Source organism: Sphaeramia orbicularis, chromosome 12 (assembly GCF_902148855.1).
Source record: "Sphaeramia orbicularis chromosome 12, fSphaOr1.1, whole genome shotgun sequence".
Lineage (NCBI taxonomy): Eukaryota > Metazoa > Chordata > Actinopteri > Kurtiformes > Apogonidae > Sphaeramia > Sphaeramia orbicularis.
The window spans coordinates 81,013,968-81,035,096 of NC_043968.1; the positions used below are offsets into that span (position 1 = coordinate 81,013,968).

At 42.7% G+C, this 21,129-nt stretch overlaps 1 protein-coding gene and 1 long non-coding RNA gene across 2 annotated transcripts in view; both read left to right on the top strand.

Annotated features, from left to right (window-relative positions):
* The window catches only part of LOC115429150 (protein NLRC3-like), a 34,528-nt gene extending 19,263 nt beyond the window's left edge, over positions 1-15,265 (top strand). Inside the window, exon 4 of the mRNA XM_030148398.1 lies at positions 13,487-15,265. Coding sequence (XP_030004258.1) covers positions 13,487-15,265 — 1,779 coding nt within the window. The remainder of the gene's footprint in view (positions 1-13,486) is intronic.
* Positions 10,681-12,413, top strand: LOC115430279 (uncharacterized). Its single transcript, XR_003936915.1, has 3 exons — positions 10,681-10,695; positions 10,778-10,900; positions 11,388-12,413. It is a non-coding gene; the product is annotated as an uncharacterized LOC115430279 (long non-coding RNA).
* Positions 15,266-21,129: the final 5,864 nt, after the last annotated feature.

Here is a 21,129-nt window from a genome sequence, read left to right on the forward strand (position 1 = left end):
AACTCATTTTAGTTCAGGGGCCACATCCAGCCCAATATGATCTAAATGGACCGAACCAGTGAAGGAATATAAACAATAGGATGAAATTTGGAGTGAAAAAAGTACATTCCATAAAATAAAAAATACACTTAATTATGCTCAAAATCCTACAATACACACAAAAATACACTTAAATATGCTTAAATATCCTACAATACACGCAAAAATACACTTAATTATTCCCAAAAATCCTACAATACACGCAAAAATACAATTAATGATGCTCAAAAACCCTACAATACACCGCAAAAATACAGTTAATATGCTTAAATATCCTACAATACATGCAAAAATACCTTAATTATTCTCAAAATACATGCAAAAATACACTTAATTATGCTAAAAATCCAAAAATACATGCAAAAATACACTTAAATATGCTTAAATATCCTACAATACACGCAAAAATACACTTAATTATGCTCAACAATCCTACAATACACACAAAAACACTTAAATCTTAAATATCCTACAATACACACAAAAGCACTTTAAATTCCATAATTAAAATGTTTACATCTACAAATTGTACTTGAACATAATATGAACAATTATGAAAACCTGAAAATTCTTTAGTAAAATAAGTGCAATGTTAACAATATTATGCCTCAGTTTATCATTTATACGTGTGAATCACAACTTAGAGATCACAGTGGATCTACAAATACGCCAAACATTAAAACAGGGAGAATATTATTACAGTTCCACATACTTCTCTTAAGACATTTCAGATATTCACATTCTTTTTTTTGTAAAAGACTAGTCTGTAAATGTGAACATTTTTGTAATTTTACATTTTTTACACTAAAACAGAGACAAATTTGCAGTTTTCCTTATTTATAGTTTATTATGATAGTATTTTACTGTTCTGATCCACTTCATAATTAATTAACCTCACTTTATTTTAACATCCTTGATTGATAATATTTCAGTGTAATTTTGTATTTCACAATTTATCCCAGGGGCCGGATTGGACCCTTTGGAGGACCGGATTTGGCCCCTGGGCCGCATGTTTGACACCCCTGATCTAGAACACATTTAGGAGGAAACACTGACTAATACCAGAAGATTTGAACGTTGATGGACGTCATCCAACTGAGGAGAAACAGAAGGAACAGTGATGAACAGAGGGTTAACGGTGGCACAGAGGTTTGGTTTAGTCCAGGGACGTCCCACTCATGTATGTTCAGGTTCCACATTCAGCCCACTTGGATCTCCAGTGGATCATAACCAGTCACAGAAGAACAGAAGAACCCACCAACAATGACAAACACTCACTTTTTTATATGGTTTTGTGCAAAAAAAACAACAACCTGAAATTCTGAAAATATTTGCATTTATGCTTGAGGTTCCTTTATTTGTACCTGTGGGTAGATTTGTTTTGCAGACACAGTGATAGCTTTTGGCATTACAGCAAAACACACATTGAACCTGTTCAGCAGGTACTTGATCGAGTGTCAAGACAAAAGTGCTCAGTGTTCCACCGTTCATCAGTATAGCAGCATGGATAAATAAAATAATTAAATAAATAAATAACTAAGATCAAGTAAATAAAAACAAGATGCAACTAGAAAAGCACTCAGAGAGCGTAGACCTCACCAAGGCAGATCAGTCCCACCCCCCACCCCCCCGATCACCACCAAAATGTAATCATTTCTTCCTTGTGCCAGTATCAACATTTCCTGAAATTTTCATCAAAATCCGTCTTTAATTTTTTGAGTTATCTTACACACAGACAGACAAACAGACAGACAAACCAAAACAAAAACATAACCTCCTTGGCAGAGGTAATAAAACACAATAAAACTCCAAGAAGATAAAAACAGTCTCTGGTATAAAAACCTGGATAAGAACATAAAAGTTAAAAATTAGAAGTCACAATAATAATAAATAGAGCAAAGAAATAGGATAAATAACTAAAATATGTAAATAAAGTGCAATGTCACTATTTCTTATTAAGCTCAGTTGATGGCAAAAGTGAACAAAGCTGTTTTTATAACGCTGTGTCCTGCACAAACTATCCAAACAAAAGAAATGACAATAACCGAAAAAAAAGACATTTCTTCTAAAAAATCGGTGCAATTTGAACAATATTCTGGTTCAACTTTATCATTTCTATATGTACAGATTAGATCTGCAAAGACCCAAAACATTTAATAACAGGCAGAATATTGGTCCAATTCCACTGGATTTACTTTAGACCACAGGTGTCAACACTGCGGCCCGGGGCCAAATCGGGCCCACCAAAGGGATGAATATGTGAACTGCAAAAATTACACTGAAGATATTAACAGTCAAGGTTCAAATCACTTTAGCTCATTTCAGTCTACAGTGGATCAGACCAGTAAAGACTATCATAATAACCTATAAATAATGAAAACTGTAAATTTGTCTCTTTGTTTTAGTATAAAAAAACTGTAAAATTACACAAAAATGTTGACATTTACAGACTAGCCTTTTACAAAAAATGTGAATATCTGAAATGTCTGAAGAGAAGTATGTGGACTTTTAATATATTCTGCCTGTTATTAAATGTTGGTGTATTTGTAGATCCACTGTGATCTCTAAGTTGTGATTCACATGTATAAATGATAAACTGAGGTGGAATACTGTAACATTGCACTTATTTTACAAATGAATTTTCAGATTGTTCATATTTGTTCATGTTATGTTCAAGTACAATTTGTAGATGTAAACATTTTCATTACAGAATTTACTTTTTTTACTCATAAGTTCTTATCCTAGTGTTTATATTATTTTACTGGTCCGGCCCACTTTATATCATATTAGGCTGAATGTGGCCCCTGACCTAAAATGAGTTGGACACCCCTGCTTTAGACATTTCAGGTGGTCAGATTTGATCAGTTTATTCACATTTTATGAACATTTCAGTCTGGAAATGTTTATGGAAATGGAACCAATCCAACACTAAAACATGAGCTCCACTGATCCATGTTCTAACCTGAAGAAAGAAAAAGAAAAAAAAAACACCCAGGAGTGATCCCATGACCCCACTGACAAGCCTTCACGCCCCCCAGTTTGAGAACCACTGGATTAGGACTGAACTAATATTAGTCCAAGTTCAAGTACAAGCCTGGACTGGAATCTGCAAACACACAACCACACCTCCCCACAGTCACCACAGTCTGTCAGGTACAAAAATGTAAAAAATGTAAAAAAAAAAAAAAGTAAAACCTGGTGGAAACCTGTTCTGTCTCCTCCTCATCCACTTCATGTTAGTTTAATTTCTCCTTCCTGTTCAAACGACAGCAGCTGTGAGTCTGTGCGTCTCTCCATGAAGGTAAGGTTGGACCTGTTTGACTCTCACCTCCTTCACTGTGGGTTCTTTACTTCAGTAGAAACAGCAGAAACTGGATGAGCTTTAATCCATGTGTTGGAGTCCGTCTGAAGTGACTGTGATCAGACCAGGCCTCAGAGTAGAAGCTGATGTGCAGCTCAGTGCTTGAACTCAGTGTTGTTGATGTTTCTGAGGCTCAGGGTTTTTCTCCTCACTGGTTCATAAAACTCCTCTGGACTATTTCCATTGGACTGGACCGTGTGTTTACCATCAGTAAAAGTCCAGATAAAATCAACAGTCATTCTATTCAAAATGGTGGATGTGAAACTCAGGTGCTTCGTGACGATGGTTTTGATTTAATGCTGCGCCACAGAAACGGACACTTAACTCTTTCTCTGCCAGAGCATTTTACAGTGAGTTGCAAACCAGCGCCCAGCCTGTTTTGGTCATATTCACTAATCTTTGAAGGCCCACTGAAAATGTAGTGTTAGGAGTATGTGAACACTGAATACATCAAAAGAAAGAACAGAACTTAAACTTTTAAACACAAAAAACTATTTTATTCTATCTTTATTTGTTCATTGAGGTATAAACATTTGAACAGTGGTCATTTTCAGGAAAAAATAAAATTTTGAGCAAAAAGCTGAGAAAATTGCTTTTTTTTTCCCAAAGATATTGATTTTCAAGATAAAATTGATTTTCATTTACATTTTTTACTCTTTTTTATTTACAAACAGTAACACTGTACTCAATATCACTAAATAAAATAATAACATTAATAATAAACAGTTCTTAGATATCCCAATATTCCACAAAATATTAGGGGAAACCACACCAGACTGTACACTGAACATCTCCTAAAGCACCAGGTTCCTTATAAACTTTACATATTTACATACATCAGTTCTGAGTCTTCACATATTAGTTTAGCCTTTTGTTATAAACACTTCCATATTCCTCATTTTCAAGAAAAAAAGAAACAAATGCACAAAATACTGTAGATTTGTGGCCTTTGCTTGGCTGCACCACGTCCTCCTGTTGGACCACCTGCTGTGTTCGATCTGTAAATAATTCTATGGACATCTAGTTATTTATCTATGTATGAATATACACTCACAGTCAATGAAAACTTTGAGATTATATTTTTCGACAATTTTTATTTGAAACCCTAAACTGGAATTTTTTATATGAATCATTTGTTTAGGATATTGGCATACAGAAACAAAACTCTAAAGTTCCAAGAATAATTTCAAAACAAAAAAAAAACAAAAGAAAATGGCACCTGCCAAACACAAAGTCCCAACAGTAGCGGTCCTGGTCTGCAGTTGTCACTCTCTCTCATGCCCTGGATGCGGTCTATGTTCAACAGAGCCTGTCGTGTTGTGTTCAACCAGGTTTCTGATTGTGGGTTGGAACAGCCCATACATAGGCCTGGCTATATCACTGGAGCTCAAACCGGCCTCCATCATACCCAGTGTCTGGAGACGTTCACGTGATAGACGTGGCATGATGCTGTTCACTGGACTAACAGTGGTGGCCTTTTTGGGCCTTTTATATAGGCCTTCAAACCAATCCTCAAATTGTGCACAGACCCACTGAGTATTGCTCAATGTGTATTTGGTCCACTTTTGCAAACAGACCAACCCATGTGTAATGAACCATGACAACATGACAACTTCATCATATCTGAACTACCTGAGCACCAAGTCATCAATAAATCCACAATGAATAATTCCAACCCCCCTACAAGTAGAAATATGCAGACATTTCTACCTCAAAGTTTCTATTGACTGTCAGTATATGTATTTATTATTTCATCCAAAGCCAAATAAACACAGTGTCTTTGTAATAGGCTGAGTACAAGGGCTGAACCCAAAGCAAGACCAGGAGAAACCAATAAGGTTTAGTGTTTTTATTAAACACTAACAGGGTAAATGGAACAACACAGAGAATATATAATCCTGTGGAGCCTCTGGTTCCGGGGATAAACGTCTGGGCTGTGGGTGATAACGACAGGCGGTCGGCTGGGCCGAGCCGGGAAAACCCCAACGGAATCCCCACTAGGGACAGACAGAGGGTGGTCAATAAACAAGCAGGTCATACACAGAAAGACAGTCATACAAGCAACGGTACATGGGGGACAGGCTGACTCACAGTAGTAATCCAGGCGGAGGTCGAAGCACAGGTGATCGTTGGAGGCTGAGGTAACAAAAGGAGCAGCAGAGACAGAGTCGGGTAAACGAACCAGGTCGGGAACAGGCAGGCAGGGTAGGAACAGGCTGAATCGATGGTCGAGGGACGAAAACAGGTCAAACACGGCAGACAAACGAACAGGATCCAAGAAACGCTGGTAAGTGAACACAAACTAGTTGTAGAGCACAAACTGGCAACTGAACAGGGGAAGACTGAGGGTTTAAATACACAGGAGGGCGGGAAGCCAATGAGACACAGGTGGAGATAATCAGGGAGGAGTCTGATAATCAGGGAAAAGGTGAACACGGTCAGGGAGAGGAAGTAAAGACAACAGACAAGACACATGAGGGAAACTTAACAAAATAAACAGGAAACGACAAAAACAAAACAGAAAAGACAGACAAAGTCCAACAGCCGACATGACAGTCTTACCTGTGTCCCCGCTGACATTATAGAGCTGAACCACATCTGTGTTGAATCTGTTCTGTGTCCACAGCCACAATCTGAACTCACACTGTCTAACAGATGAACACTAGGTGTCCTTAGTCTTGTCCCACGTCTGGTTAACTGTCTTCTCCTTGAATGTCCACTAGAAATGTCTCTCATATCTTCCTCCTGTCTGTCATTGTTTCTGCTCCTCAGTGAAAACACGGATTGACGGAAAATCTCATCACTGGTGGAGAAAGACTTAAACACAGGAAGTGGTTCAAAGTGTTTCCTGTTGGTGTTTCTGTAGCTGAACCACTTCTGAGCCTCAGGTGGTTGTGGACCAGCTGAACCCCCATAAGGTTTGGACTCCCTGTCCCACATCCATCAGAAGTAAGTAAGTAAAGTTTGTTTATATGGAACTTTCACACAAAGAATTGACAAAGTGCTTTAGAGTCAGATCAGAAGTAGGATCCACAGACACACAGCTCCGTCCACAGGCAGAAAAACTAAAGAACATGGTCTGAAAACCCACAGCTCATTCAAAGCCTGTGGAAACAATAAGGTCTGCAGCTGCTTTGGAAAAGACTCAACACAATTTAAAGTGATTGGCACCGTCATTCCATAGTGTGGGGCACTGTTTAAAGGCTCCGCCCACTCTAGTGTTGAGGTGGGTGTGGTGGATGACCAGCTGACACTGAGTCCATGTTCTAATGCTGCGTTCCAAAGTGCTGGGAGGTGGAATATATGGCACCTGGAGTTAAGTCCATCCACCTCAAAGCATTCCAGACCATCCATGTTGAACACAAACAAATATGGAGATGGCAGATCTAAGCTCCTATTTGTGTTGGTACTGAAGACTGTGGACAGAACAGTGTTCTCATATACGCAAACCAGATGGAAGACCACAAATGACACATGAGCTAATGATACATTGTTTTTTATCATTGTGAACTTACACACATGCGTCGCAGTGAGGTCGGTGTACTTCAATCTGGTCCCACTTTGCAACTAGGACCTTCCAGCTTCGACAGGCGTTCCAATGCATTTTATCTGGTTGAATGTCGGAATCTTCCACCTCCCAACACTTTGGAATGCACCATTAGAGCACGTGTAGGGTTCTACGATTTTAGCAACTGGGAAATGTCAACGGAACATGACTTCAGACAGAATCATTTCAAATACTCAAACCAGGGCTGAGCATCAAAGCAACGTGACATCACGACTCACATAAACATACAAACCACTTTGAACTGGCATTAATTGGCGTGTTTTCTGTTCACATTATAAGCTTTCCATGTGTATGTTCACTCTGCGTCAAACACCACACACTGAGGGTTAGGGTTATGTGAACTGGAGATCTGGGCGTAAACTGACATGTGATCAAATGGTGTTGATTAACACACAAAATGACAAAACTGCGTACGTATAGCAGCCAAATGACAGAAGAACTGGTGTGACATACAACAGGATTTCATGAGATCAGTGTGGATCAAAGAGCTGGACTACAGTAGGTCTGTAAACAGAAGGAAATGAAACGTGTACGACACCAGATTAAAATATGGACTGAGTCCATTTCAGTGGGACATGTAATAGACGGATCCAGATCTGCTTTGAATGAACCGCACAGACTCAACAGTTTGAGCATCATGTGACCAAAACACCACAAACTGTGGGATTTGACAGACACACTGTCCTGGTTTTGTGTTCCTCTGAACAGCTGAGTTATTTACATATTATTTATGTTATCCATACTCTGGAACATGGGCATCACAGGCCACGCACACTCCTGGTTTCAATCTTACCTACTGGTCGGTCCTTCAGTGTGTCCTGGCTAGGGCACACATCAGCAGTTCACCGCCTCACCACGGGGGTCCCCCAGGCTCTGTGTTGGGCCCCCTCCTTTTTGCCATATACACCACCTCACTCGGTCAGATCATCCACTCACACGGCTTCTCATATCATTGCTATGCTGATGATACCCAGCTCTATCTGTCATTCCCACCTGATGACTCCACAGTCTTAGTGCGGATCTCAGATTGTCTCTCTGACATATCTGCATGGATGAAAGCCCATCACCTTCAGCTGAACCTGTCCAAACTGAACTGCTGGTCTTCCCAGCTAAGCCAACCATACAGCTGGACATCTCCATCACTATTGACTCCATACCTCTGGCTCCTACCAGTGTAGTACGTAACTTGGGAGTCATGATTGATAATCAGTTGACCTTCACGGATCACGTTGCCTCTGTCACCCGATCATGCCGTTTCACTCTGTTCAACCTAAGAAAGATCAGGCCATACCTAACCGAACAGGCCACCCAGCTCCTGGTGCAGACTATGGTTATCTCCCGTCTTGACTACTGCAATGCTCTTCTAACGGGCCTCCCAGCTTGTGTTGTCAAACCACTACAGATGGTCCAGAATGCAGCAGCGCGTCTGGTCTTCAATCAGCCTAAAAGGGCACATGTCACCCCCTTACTCATTGAGTTACACTGGCTACCCATAGCTGCCCGCATCAAATTCAAATCTTAATCCTAGCCTACAAAATTCTCCGTGGGTCTGCTCCTGTCTACTTAGGTGCACTAATAAAAGCTTATGTCGCCCCACGACCACTCCGCTCGTCTGGGGACGTAGTGTGGTGGTCCCAGACCTTGTACAAGACAATCCAGGCTCTTTTCATGGGTCGTTCCACGTTGGTGGAACGCTCTACCAAGTGCTACAAGAACAGAGTCATCCCTGCCTATCTTCAAGAAGCTCCTGAAGACCCAGCTCTTCCGAGAGCACCTCCTGTCCTAGCACTTTCAAACATTCCATTTTAAATATTCTAATAAGGTTTTTCCCAGGACAACCACAGATTCTTTCACGATTATCTCTGGACCTGCTGCGGTGGTCCGGCCTCTTCCCTGCCCTCATCATCACCACTCACTTATCCTCAACCGCCTCCATGTGTCTCCCCCTACTCCCCCTCTCCCCCAGTCCCTATCTCTATCGCTCTCTCTTTTTCCCCTTCTCTACTCTCTCTCTTTAACCCCAACTGGTCAAGGCAGACGGCCATCCTCCAGGAGTCTGGGTCTGCTCGAGGTTTCTGCTGTTAAAGGGAAGTTTTTCCTCGCCACTGTCACCAGTCACAAGTGTTTGCTCCTGGAGGATTCTGTTGGGTTTCTGTAGAATTGACTTAGAGTCTGGTTTTGACCAACTCTATATATAAAATGTCAAGAGATAACTTTCTTGTGATCTGGCGCTATATAAATAAAATTTGATTGATTGAGTGATTTAATTGGTTTTCCCCTGTAAGTCGCTTTGGAAAAAAGCGTCTGCCAAATGCGTAAACATAAACATATTTCACAGATATGAGGACTCCTGTTGGAGGATCAAACACTCTGACCTTTGACCTCTGACGTCACCCTCAGGCGTCAAATCTAAACCAATCAGCTGTTACGTCCAAATAAACCACATGTTTAGGTTTGAGTCCAGACCCTGAAACCTACAGAACATTAGAGTCATTAAAGGTTCTAGGCAGGTTTCCAGTGGAGAACATGAGCAGTGAACAGTTCAGAATCACAACCTGATGTTTATGTTTTATAGGTGATTGAACGTCTCCTCTGGTCATGTGACCTCTGGTCTGGACCAGTTTAGTCCTTCAGGTTTGAATGGAAATCTGAGAAACCATCATCACATGGTGTTGGTCAGACTGTAAACCAGTAGACTAAACCAGTTCACCTTCAACATTTCCTGTTGGATTTTCTTCCTAGACCATGGGTCAGAAACCTTTACTTCTAAAGAGCCATTTTAGAACAGAAATGGAAAAACAAAATTGTCTTGAGCCAAAACATATCCCTATATGTTTTACCTCAAAGTGGTGACTGTTTAAGAAGCTCTTTAGGACTAGTTTGCATGGAATATGTTGAGAATAAATCAAAGTTTTGGTGCATTTACAGAACTACACAAAAGAAAATGCCATTATTGTTTTGTGCAGCAAAAAATTACTGGTATGTGAATACTTTCTTTGCAATGGAGAAAACAGATGAATACTGTCAGTGTCATAAAATACAAAGTACTCTACTATTACTACTTCTACTGCTTCTATTTTTAGATTCATTTGGAGTATACTCCACATTTTTACAGCTGCATAACATCAGATTGACTTTATGGTTCTGACAATAAAAGCAAAATGTGAAAAAAAGCCTTAGTGTTATTCAGTTCCATATGTTTTTGACAAAGCCACATGGAGCCACTAGAAAAGGGCCCAAGAGCCAAATGTGGCCCCAGATCCACAGGTTTCCTACCCCTGTCCTAGACTCTGAGGATCAGCTGTGCTTGTCCTTCCCTTCAGGTCTCATCATCAGCTCCAGGAGGACATCTAGTGGTCTGACAGTAGAACTACAGCAGAACCAACACACATGGATCAGCCATTACACTTCAACTCACACTCACCACAAACACCTTCATGAAGTCACATCTACATTAACACACACCATATGAGATGTGGGACGCACGTCTTGGTCCAAAACCCTGAGTCTGGTTTATCTCTGAACAGCTGGTCCACATGGGACTCTTCTCCATCATAGAACCACGTCTCAAACTCTGCTGTTTTCAGGGTTTGTCGTGTGACTGATGTGGATTCAGCAGAATGGATCAGTGTGAGGACAGAGAGGAGGGAGCCCCTCCCCCAAAGACCACCGACAGGACCCCCTCAGGACTTGGACCTGGACTGGACAGACCCCCCAAAGCTCAGAGGTGAGACCACCATCTGGATCTGTCCTCCACTGTTCTCCATGTCAGAGCTCAGCACTAAAACCACTGACATCACTATTCACAGACCTGGACCAGGACTAGGACCAGGACCAGGACCAGGATCAGGACCCAGCTGTGTGTCCATGAAGAGTACTGACTCCAAGGACTTATTTATTTTCTTCCAACAGGATGGTTCATCAGAGTCAGTGTAGGTGGTCCTCATTCAGACCTTCAGACCCCAGTGCCACACTAAACCACTTGTATGTAAATGTTGATCCGACCACAGACTCTATGGATGAACGGATCCTCCAGGACTCAGGAAACTGGAATTGGGTTCACTCATGTGATGTAGAGTTGTGTGTGTTCCTCTTCAGTTTTCAGTGCCATGTTTCCATACAGTAGTAGGTCTATCCATCAGCTGGGTGCAAATCTGATGGTTGTCTGTGGACACACGGGTCCAAACAGTCTGTCATTAGATTCACCTGGTTGGACTGAAGAACATCTGACCAACAAATACAGGAACTACATTAGTGATTTATACTCAATCATTATTCATCACCTGATTAACGTAGAATGAACTCAATGATTCTGATCTAATGGATCTTTGATCTGTGAGTTTTCTGATCAGATTCAGACTTGATTGATCTTCAGTGTATTGATCATTTTCTTATCGTCTCTGTTTTCCTGATGATCAGGATCCATCAGAGACCACAGTCCTCTGGACCTGATCCTGGACCCAGTTGTGTGTCCTTCAGGAGTGACCGGTCCATGGATTTACCACTATGCTTTTCCACAGAGACGTAAGTTTGATGTAAATGTTGGATGTGTCGACTGTTTATTAAATCTATATGAAATATTGACTTTAGTTTGAAGGTTTAGAACGGGTTCATTTTCAGATTCTTCACATCATTTATTGTCTAAAGGTTTCATGAGTATAAAATAAATAGACGTTAGAACTGCTAACCAAACTGACGTTCCCTCCTGACACAGAGGCGTCTCCATGGTTACTGACCTTTCTGCATTCTGATTGGCTGACAGGTGTCCCTTAGTTTAGTCTTAAAGTGACTGTTCAGTAAATGTTCTTCAGTGTCTGAAATGACATTTCTGTGACTAAACTCAGTTCAGTCCTGCTGCCATGATGTGTCTGATGGGGATCCTGATCAACTGAACTCAACTAAACCTGTTGATCAACTCAAACAGTGAGTGTGAAGCTCTGGAACGACGAGCCGCCGTTAGCATGTTCAGCATGGGGAGAACTGGATTGTATTATTGAAGGACAAAGGAAGATGTTTAAAGACAACTGGTTTAGTCTGGACTTAAGGGGGAAAGGAACAACACATGTTTCAGTTAGGGACAACTATTTATTCAAGTACTTCTAAAATGATTCAACTGTTGGTCGGTGTACGTCTATGATGAGGGATTAGTGCCCAGCCGTGGGAGCCGGGTTTCTGCGCCGTCTAGAGCTCCAAACAGAAGCCGAATATGAAGGAAATACTGAATATAGCAGGTGTTTGGACGTGGACCCACAGAAAAGGATTCATATAAAACTGATAAATGCACGGTAGACACAAACGGACCTGTGTGGTGTTCCTGGGGGAATGGTCTGTGGGCCCAAACAGTCCCCGGGGGCTTGACGGACCAGTTCTAGTTCCACCCAGGTGATGCACACACAGGTGAGTTTGAGCAGGGCTTTGAGCTGATGGTTTCATGGAAATATTCATTTCTATATTTGGCTCTGGTATTTTAGTGTTGGATAGTCCTGTTGTGTATGTATATATATTTATGTAGAGTATAGTTTGGGTTTTGGTCCTGGATCATTCACTGTTTTATAGCTTGTGAGTGTAAATGCTTGTATAGTTGTTCTATCTCCTTCCACTGGAGGCAGCACTGTGTACAAAAGCCTCAGCTGTCTTCAGTTTTTCGTGGGTTGGTTGAGTATGGTGTGGAGTGGGTTTGAGTTGATGATGGATGGCCTGTTTTGGTTCATGTTTGCTGATGATGTATTGAAATTAAAGCTGAAGGGTAAAAACCTTCAAGTGCTTTGGACTGAATTCAGTTTTCCACTGTTTTTGACGCCTTGACCAGCTTGACCAGCTCCAAACTCACTCAGATGTTGATTTCTCAGTGGGATCAGAAGGACCAGGACACCTTTCCCACTACAGGGGGTCATGTGACTCATGTTGTGGTCCAGGTGTGTCCACCTGTTGGTGTCAGTGTGGACAGACATAATATGAGCTCATTGTTGATGTTTGGTCCACAGAGTGGAGCAGCAGAGCTCAGAGGTTCCCACTGGTCTACAGGATCAGACTCAGCTGGACTCCATATTTCAGGTGTGTACATGTCCAACATCTACTGGTCCATCTGTTCTGTCCAATCATGTCCTGCTGCTGGTTTCAGACCAGTGGACATCACTGTGTCCAACATGGACCTGAGCTTTGGTCCATGGCTGGACTTTGTGTCTTTCATCATGTTTTGTGTTCCAGCTGCTGGAGGAGAACATCTGCACTTTTGTCAAGAACGAACTGAAGAAGTTCCAGCAGGTTCTGAGTCCAGATTACCCAGAAACCTTAGAGAGTCTGAGTGATGAGGATGAAGAGCAGAGGAGGAGCTCCGAGGCTTCTCTGCAGATCACACTGAACTTCCTGAGGAGGCTGAAGCAGGAGGAGCTGGCTGAGCGTCTGCACCGCAGTAAGACCATTCTGTCCAGATTGAACAGATGAAAATACTGGATTTACTGTGAGACTGATGGTTTGATCTGGGTCTGCATTCAGGAAGTCGGTCTGGAGCTCAGCAGCGGAAACTGAAACGTAACCTGCAGCAGAAGTTTGAGTGTGTGTTTGAGGGCATCGCTAAAGCAGGAAACCCCAAAACCCTCCTGAACCAGATCTACACAGAGCTCTACATCACAGAGGGAGGGGCTACAGAGGTCAACCAGGACCATGAGGTCAGACAGATTGAAACAGCATCCAGGAACCCACACAGACCACCAACAACCATCACATGTGAAGACATCTTTAAAACACCACCTGACAGAGATCAACCAATCAGAACAGTGCTGACAAAGGGCGTGGCCGGCATCGGGAAAACAGTGTCCACACAGAAGTTCAGTCTGGACTGGGCTGAAGACAAAACCAACCAGGACATCCACTTCATATTTCCATTCACCTTCAGAGAGCTGAATGTGCTGAAACAGAAGAAGTTCAGCTTGGTGGAACTGGTTCATCACTTCTTTACTGAAACCAAAGAAGCAGGAATCTGGATCTTTGAAGACCTCCAGGTGGTGTTCATCTTAGACGGTCTGGATGAGTGTCAACCTCCTCTGGACTTCAACAACACTCAGATCCTGACTGATGTGACAGAGTCCAGCTCAGTGGATGTGCTGCTGATGAACCTCATCAGGGGGAACCTGCTTCCCTCTGCTCGCCTCTGGATAACCACACGACCTGCAGCAGCCAATCAGATCCCTGCTCAGTGTGTGGACATGGTGACAGAGGTCAGAGGATTCACTGACCCACAGAAGGAGGAGTACTTCAGGAAGAGGGTCAGAGATAAGAAACAGACCAACACAATCATCTCCCACATCAAGACGTCACGAAGCGTCCACATCATGTGTCACATCCCAGTCTTCTGCTGGATCACTGCTACAGTTCTGGAGGACGTGTTGAAGACCACAGATAGAAGACAACTGCCCAAGACCCTGACTGAGATGTACATCCACTTCCTGGTGGTTCAGGCCAAACTGAAGAACGTCAAGTATGATGGAAGATCTGAGACAGATTCACCCTGGAATCCAGAGACCAGGAAGATGACTGAGTCTCTGGGAAAACTGGCCTTTGAGCAGCTGAAGAAAGGAAACCTGATCTTCTATGAATCTGACCTGACAGAGTGTGGCATCGATATCAGCTCAGCCTCAGTGTACTCAGGAGTGTTCACAGAGGTCTTCAAAGAGGAGAGAGGACTGTACCAGGACCAGAGGTTCTGCTTCATCCATCTGAGTGTCCAGGAGTTCCTGGCTGCTCTTCATGTCCATCAGACCTTCATCAACACTGGAGTCAATCTGCTGTCAGAAGAACAAACATCTGTTTGGTCTAAACTACAGTGGGACACCTCTGACCAGTTCTACCAGACCGCTGTGGACCAGGCCTTACAGAGTCCAAATGGACACTTGGACCTGTTCCTCCGCTTCCTCCTGGGTCTATCACTCCAGACCAATCAGAGTCTCCTACAAAGTCTGGTGAAACCAACAGGAAGCAGCTCAAAGACCAACCAGAAAACCGTTGAGTACATCAAGGAGAAGATCAATGAGAATGTGTCTGCAGAGAGAAGCATCAACCTGTTCCACTGTCTGAATGAACTGGAGGATGGATCTCTGGTGGATCAGATCCAACAGTACCTGAGATCAGGACGTCTGTCCACAGAACAACTGTCTCCTGCTCAGTGGTCAGCTCTGGCCTTCATCTTACTGTCATCAGAAAAAGACCTGGATGTGTTTGACCTGAAGGAATACTCTGGTTCAGAGGAGGTTCTTCTGAGGCTGCTATCAGTGGTCAAAGCCTCCAACAAAGCTCTGTGAGAACAAACAGTTGGATCAAACATCTCAAATATGGATCTATCATTTCAACCAAATCAATAACTTTATACTCATGCCTTTTGTTTTGTCCAGACTCAGTGGCTGTAACCTGTCAGACAGAAGCTGTGAAGCTCTGTCCTCAGTTCTCAGATCCCAGTCCTGTAGTCTGACACATCTGGATCTAAGCAACAATGACCTGAAGGATTCAGGAGTGAAGATCCTGTCAGATGGACTGAAGAGTCCAGGATGCAGACTGGACACTCTCAGGTCAGGGTTCAACACAGAACACAACACATCATTTCAATGTTTGTCTGCAGTTGTTGGATGGATTGAACTTGTCAGTGGTTGTTTGTGTTGAACTCCAGACCAATTCTTCTGATGTTCAACTTTGTTCAGAGTCTGGAACTCATAGACTTTACACATTGAAGTCCTGTTGGTGAAGTCCCATGCATTCACAGACTCTGTTCAATGTCTCCAACTCCACTCATCTCCATCCTCAGTTGATGGATGTGATGTTTTGTGTTGCAGATTGTCAGGATGTCTGATCACAGAGGAAGGATGTTCTTCTCTGGTCTCAGCCCTACAGTCCAATCCGTCCCATCTCAGACTGCTAGACCTGAGCTACAACCATCCAGGAGCCTCAGGACAGGAGCTGTGTGCTCTAGTGGAGGATCCACACTGGAGACTGGACACTGTCAGGTATGGACTGAGCTGATGCATCCACAGATAATGGCAGATAGAACAGGTAGAGCTGACAGGAACCATCTGTCAGAGCTGGGATCCATCCTGTATGAAGGTCCAGCCCATGTTCACAGACAAACACACTCAGTCAGTGATTCAGAAGGAACCATTTAGTGGATGTGAACAGAAAAGCTTCAGTGGATCACAGTGATGGAATGTCCATGTTTCCAGCTGACCTCTCTGACCCTCCTCCTCCTTTCAGGTTGGATCCTGCTGGAGTCCGATGGTTGAAACCAGGTCCAAGGAAGTGTAAGTGTGATTTCATTAGATTGATTAAAACCCACCTGAACCCAAACTGGGACCTGGTTCCACATTCTAAACATCTACAGTGTTCATGAAGACAGTCAGTTTAGTGGAAGGATGAGCTGATAGCTGATTGGTCAGGACTGGTACCACATGGACCCACATACCCTGAGCAGTGAGTCCTCAGGTCCAGTCCCAGACTATTTAGTGCAGATCAGAGCTCTAGTGTCTTTATGCACATTTACAGTCTGTACTGTCACTGTGGGACAAAGAATGAAATGTACAAACTAGGGATGTCCCGATCCGATCTAAAGATCAGGATCAGCAGCTGATCTGGCATTTTTTAGAAGATTGGATTTAGTCATGAGATTGGGCTGATCCGGGCGTCCGCTCATACTCGAACCCAAAGCAGACGCCTGCTGGACACGTCTGCACAAAGCTCAATTTTTACGACTCCGCGTACGCATACTCTGTGTCACACAATGTAGGATGATGTAAATGTCGGAAATAGGTCCACTCGACTATGAAACCGCAAACATTTGTCCACAGTATGAAATTGGAAAGAGTGAAAATGATCCTAAAGTTATTAAGAGTCAAAGGTGTCATAGTTGTTTTAGTTCAGGTTCCACATTCAGACCAACTGGGATCTACAGTAAAATAATAGTAGAATAACCTATAAATGACTCCAAATTTAAATCACAATTTCATTGTAAAAAGTATCAGTATCAGATCGGTACCAGGTCGGTATGAGCAAAACTAATCATAAAAAAATCGGATCGGATTGGAAGCAAAAAAATCCAGATGGGGACATCACTAGTACAAACAATAATCCAGGGGCCATTCTCCATCTGAACATGGTGTCCTGATCTGTGCCTGTGCGGCCCTCAGCTCCTCCCTCTCCTCATCTCCTCATTTGCTGACTTAAGTGCTGGCACTGCGTGGCTTCAGCCAGTTACCTCCAGCCTATTTAAGGCTTAGGGTTGCAGCCATGCAGCGCTGGTCCATTCCTCTTCATTCCACTCCATAACCCGGACATTCTGCCATCTTCCTCTACGGACACTGTCCCCGGTTCTGTGTTTTCCGTTGTTAAGTTTTCATTTTTGTTTAATAAACTTGTGTTTTTTTTCCCTTCAGTACTGTGCATTTGAGTCCTCTCATTTCCCCCGTTGTGACACATGGATGGATTTCATTATAAACGTCTGTCTGAAGCACTGCATCAACACAAAAACCATTAAACCCACACAAATAACAACAATTCAACCAAACAAAATCATCAGAACCATAAAACAAACCAATCAAAGTCTGTGGTTGGGTCCAGTCTCTTCTATTTGGATTCATCAACTCAATCCAACATTTGTCCCATCTGTGTTTTTAGTCCATTTCCACATTTCAGTCCTGTGGTGGATCCATTAAACCAGTTGGTTCCAGTGGGCCGTCCTTCACTGGTCCATTTGTGTTGTTGGTTTGTTTCCTACTGTCAACATGATTGTAAACACACACATTTGATGGGAGCCCTGAAGCTGTTGGGACATGTGAGCCCAGTCCAAACCATGACACAAACATTCAACCTTCATGTTGAACACTGGCTCCATCCTCTAGTTGTCTTCAATGCAGATTCCTGCTCATAAACCTCAGAATGGTTTTGTGTGTCAGCTCCATCCAGCCTCTCTCTGGACTGTTTGGATGATGCTCTGATCAAATCCATGCACACATTTGGACACTTCCACTCACTTGTTCTTTTCAACACTTCCTTTAATGGTTCACATATTGAATTGATCCAAACCTGGGGCTCAAATCCATCATTTGTCCCATTCTTTGTGTTTGTGTCAAGAACTGAAAATCTGTTCAATACCATTTGATTTTCTGTTTGACAAAGAAGGAAAATCCAGTCCTTTAGAAATGTTGAATCTGCTGTTTCTGATCAGGAAAATCCAACAGGAAAATTCAATCTATTCTTTTTTTATTGAACGTCTGTTGGTGAAAATGTGCTCAGAAACAACAGATCCATCTAGAAAACACTGGATTTATCTGTTATTGATCAGTATTGATCAGAGTCAGACTCACACATGATCCATCCATCAATAACAGTTGGATTGAACCCAGTCATGTGATCAGACTGTCAGTCAATCAGCTGATCACTGATCAATAACTGCAGCTGTTTTGTGTTTTCTTCTGTCCATCAGATTTCTGTGAACTCACCCTGGATCCAAACACAGCGAACAGAAAACTGAAACTGTCTGAAAACAACAAGAAGGTGAAACGAGTGGAGGAGGTTCAGTCATATCCTGATCATCAGGACAGATTTGAGGTCTGGCCTCAGCTGATGTGTTCAACTGGTCTGACTGGTCGCTGTTACTGGGAGGTCCAGTGGAGTGGACACGTTCATGTATCAGTGACTTACAGAGGAATCAGAAGGAAAGGAGGCAGTGAAGACTGTGTGTTTGGATGGAATGATCAGTCCTGGAGTCTGGTCTGTTATAAAGGTGGATACAGTGTCTGGCATGAAGACAAATGCACAGACCTCCCTCAGTCCTCCTCCTCCTCCTCCTCCTCCTCCTCCTCCTCCTCCTCCTCCTCTGGTACAGTCTCAGTGTATGTGGACTGTCCTGCTGGATCTGTGTCCTTCTACAGAGTCTCCTCTGACAAACTGATCCACCTCCACACCTTCAAAACCACATTCACTGAACCACTGTTTGCTGGATTTGGACTCTGTGGTTCTGGATCCTCAGTGTGTTTGTGTGATGTGTAGTTCTGTTGTGTAGTTGTGTTCATGCACATGTGCTTGTGTAGATGTGAACACAAACATCTGGACTTTCTACTGCTCAGCCTTTAGTTTGAATGTGTGGCAGGTGTTGGTCCATAAATGTGAATGTGAGCCTTACTGCCACCACCTGGTCTGGAGTGGGAACTACAACTGTACGTCCAAACTGACCAAACAACTCATTTATGTCATTATTCAATTATTTGAATCTAATTAAAGCCTCAACTTCACCATTTATAAATATGTGTGTGACAGCATCTGATCCATAAACTATGAACATAAATATATGACCCATTAAATGAACATGTGTAAAGGCTGATCAGTGTTTACATGCAGGATTTTTACCACACTGTGGAACTGTTCAACTATACAAACTTAAAGTCATTCCAACAGATGTAGACCAGTAAATATGAAGGAAGTGTAGAGGAAAAATGATTTTTTGCTGATTTATTCTGTCTAAGCATTTTGTCTAAACTTTGTACTTGTCATTCTGATGATTTTAGACTCTGTACATGCTATGCTGAAGATACTGAGCAAATCAATAAAATCTAATCAAAACCAGATACTGTAGGGACATGTGATGGAACTGAGGTAAACATGCATATGTGACCTGCACAGTATAAAGGCTCTTTGACTTCTATGTGTCTGTGTCCAGTCTTAGCAGACTGCACCCTGTTTGCAAACAGCGAGATTTGGTCTCTGAATCTGTGTGTTGATCATTGTTGATTATTGTTGGTTGTTCGCTTCAATTTGAAACATCATTTTGTAATAAATTTGATAAATCTACAGGGTTATTGTGCTTCTTCCATTCTCACTGTAAAATCTAGGCGTCGACAGGAAGCACTAATTAAATACACATATGAATCAAAGAATAGCAGAGTTTCAGTCTGTCCATCCAACTGCAGCAGATCAAGCACAATGATGAGGTCAACATGGACCCTTTCCAACACGTCTGTCCAATATGTCTATGAAACGGAGGTTCTTTTCCAAACTCCTGAATGCTGTTGGTCTGGTTGGTGTTGGTGTTCAAATGCAGGTTTGATGGTTTTCTGTTGGATTAATATTCAACATGTTTTTGAGTAAATGGCCTGAATTTACACAAATGGGTCTCACGTTTTTATTTATTTATTGTTTATGTATCAGGGATGATGAATACAGCATTGAAACCAAAGGGAAAATGTGATGCATATAAGACGTCTAGCTTCAGCTAATTTGCAGTCTTTGTCCCTGGTCAGGCTTTTGAATACTGTCAAATAATATACTTAATACAATACAATAAAAATACAATGTGTGGGGGGCGCTATGGAGCCACAGACCAGGAAGGCAGCATAACGTGGATGCTCTGTGTAACCTGAATTAAAAACCCGTAATAACCCTATAATAGACAGATAACTGAACGGGAAAAATGTCCGAGGCGACCACAATTAAGGACTGTGATATTTTTACCCGAAAGCACGGTTCCCAAAGCCAGGTAAAGCTGATGATTCACCACTGAATTCACACATGGAGAAGGCCGCTAGCACTAGCAATGCAACTGATCTCATGGCGGTACTGGTTGAACTCCAGTCACTCCGTTCCGAGTTCGGTGGATTGGAACCAAACTGGACAGTATAAGTGGCCTCATGGGGGAAATGAATACGTCGGTAGCCGCTTTGGAGAACAACATGGCAGAAGTGAAGGAAAATATTGCCGCTAATGCTACACAACTGGAAGAAGCAGAGCACAGAATCATGTCGGCAGAAGAACATCTTGAAAAAAGCACTGCGGATCTCAACAGGGCCATGAAGCGAATCGCCTACCTGGAAAACAAAGACCGATGACCTGGAGAACCGGAGCCAAAGGATAAATCTCAGTTTGTTTGGCCTCCGAGAGGGTGCGGAGGGCCAACGGCCGCTGCTGGAGTTCATACGGGAGATGCTACCACGATGGCTGGAGACGGACAGATCCTTCACTATAGAACGGGCCCACCGTACCCTAGCATCGCCAAAACCGAACCAGGACAGAGCACTCATCATCCGCTTCCTGAACTTCCAAGATTGGGAGTTTGTGTTCCAGTCCACAAAACAGTTCAACACTGTGCACGACGGAAACAAACTCTTTTTTGCCCAGGATCTGTCAGCTG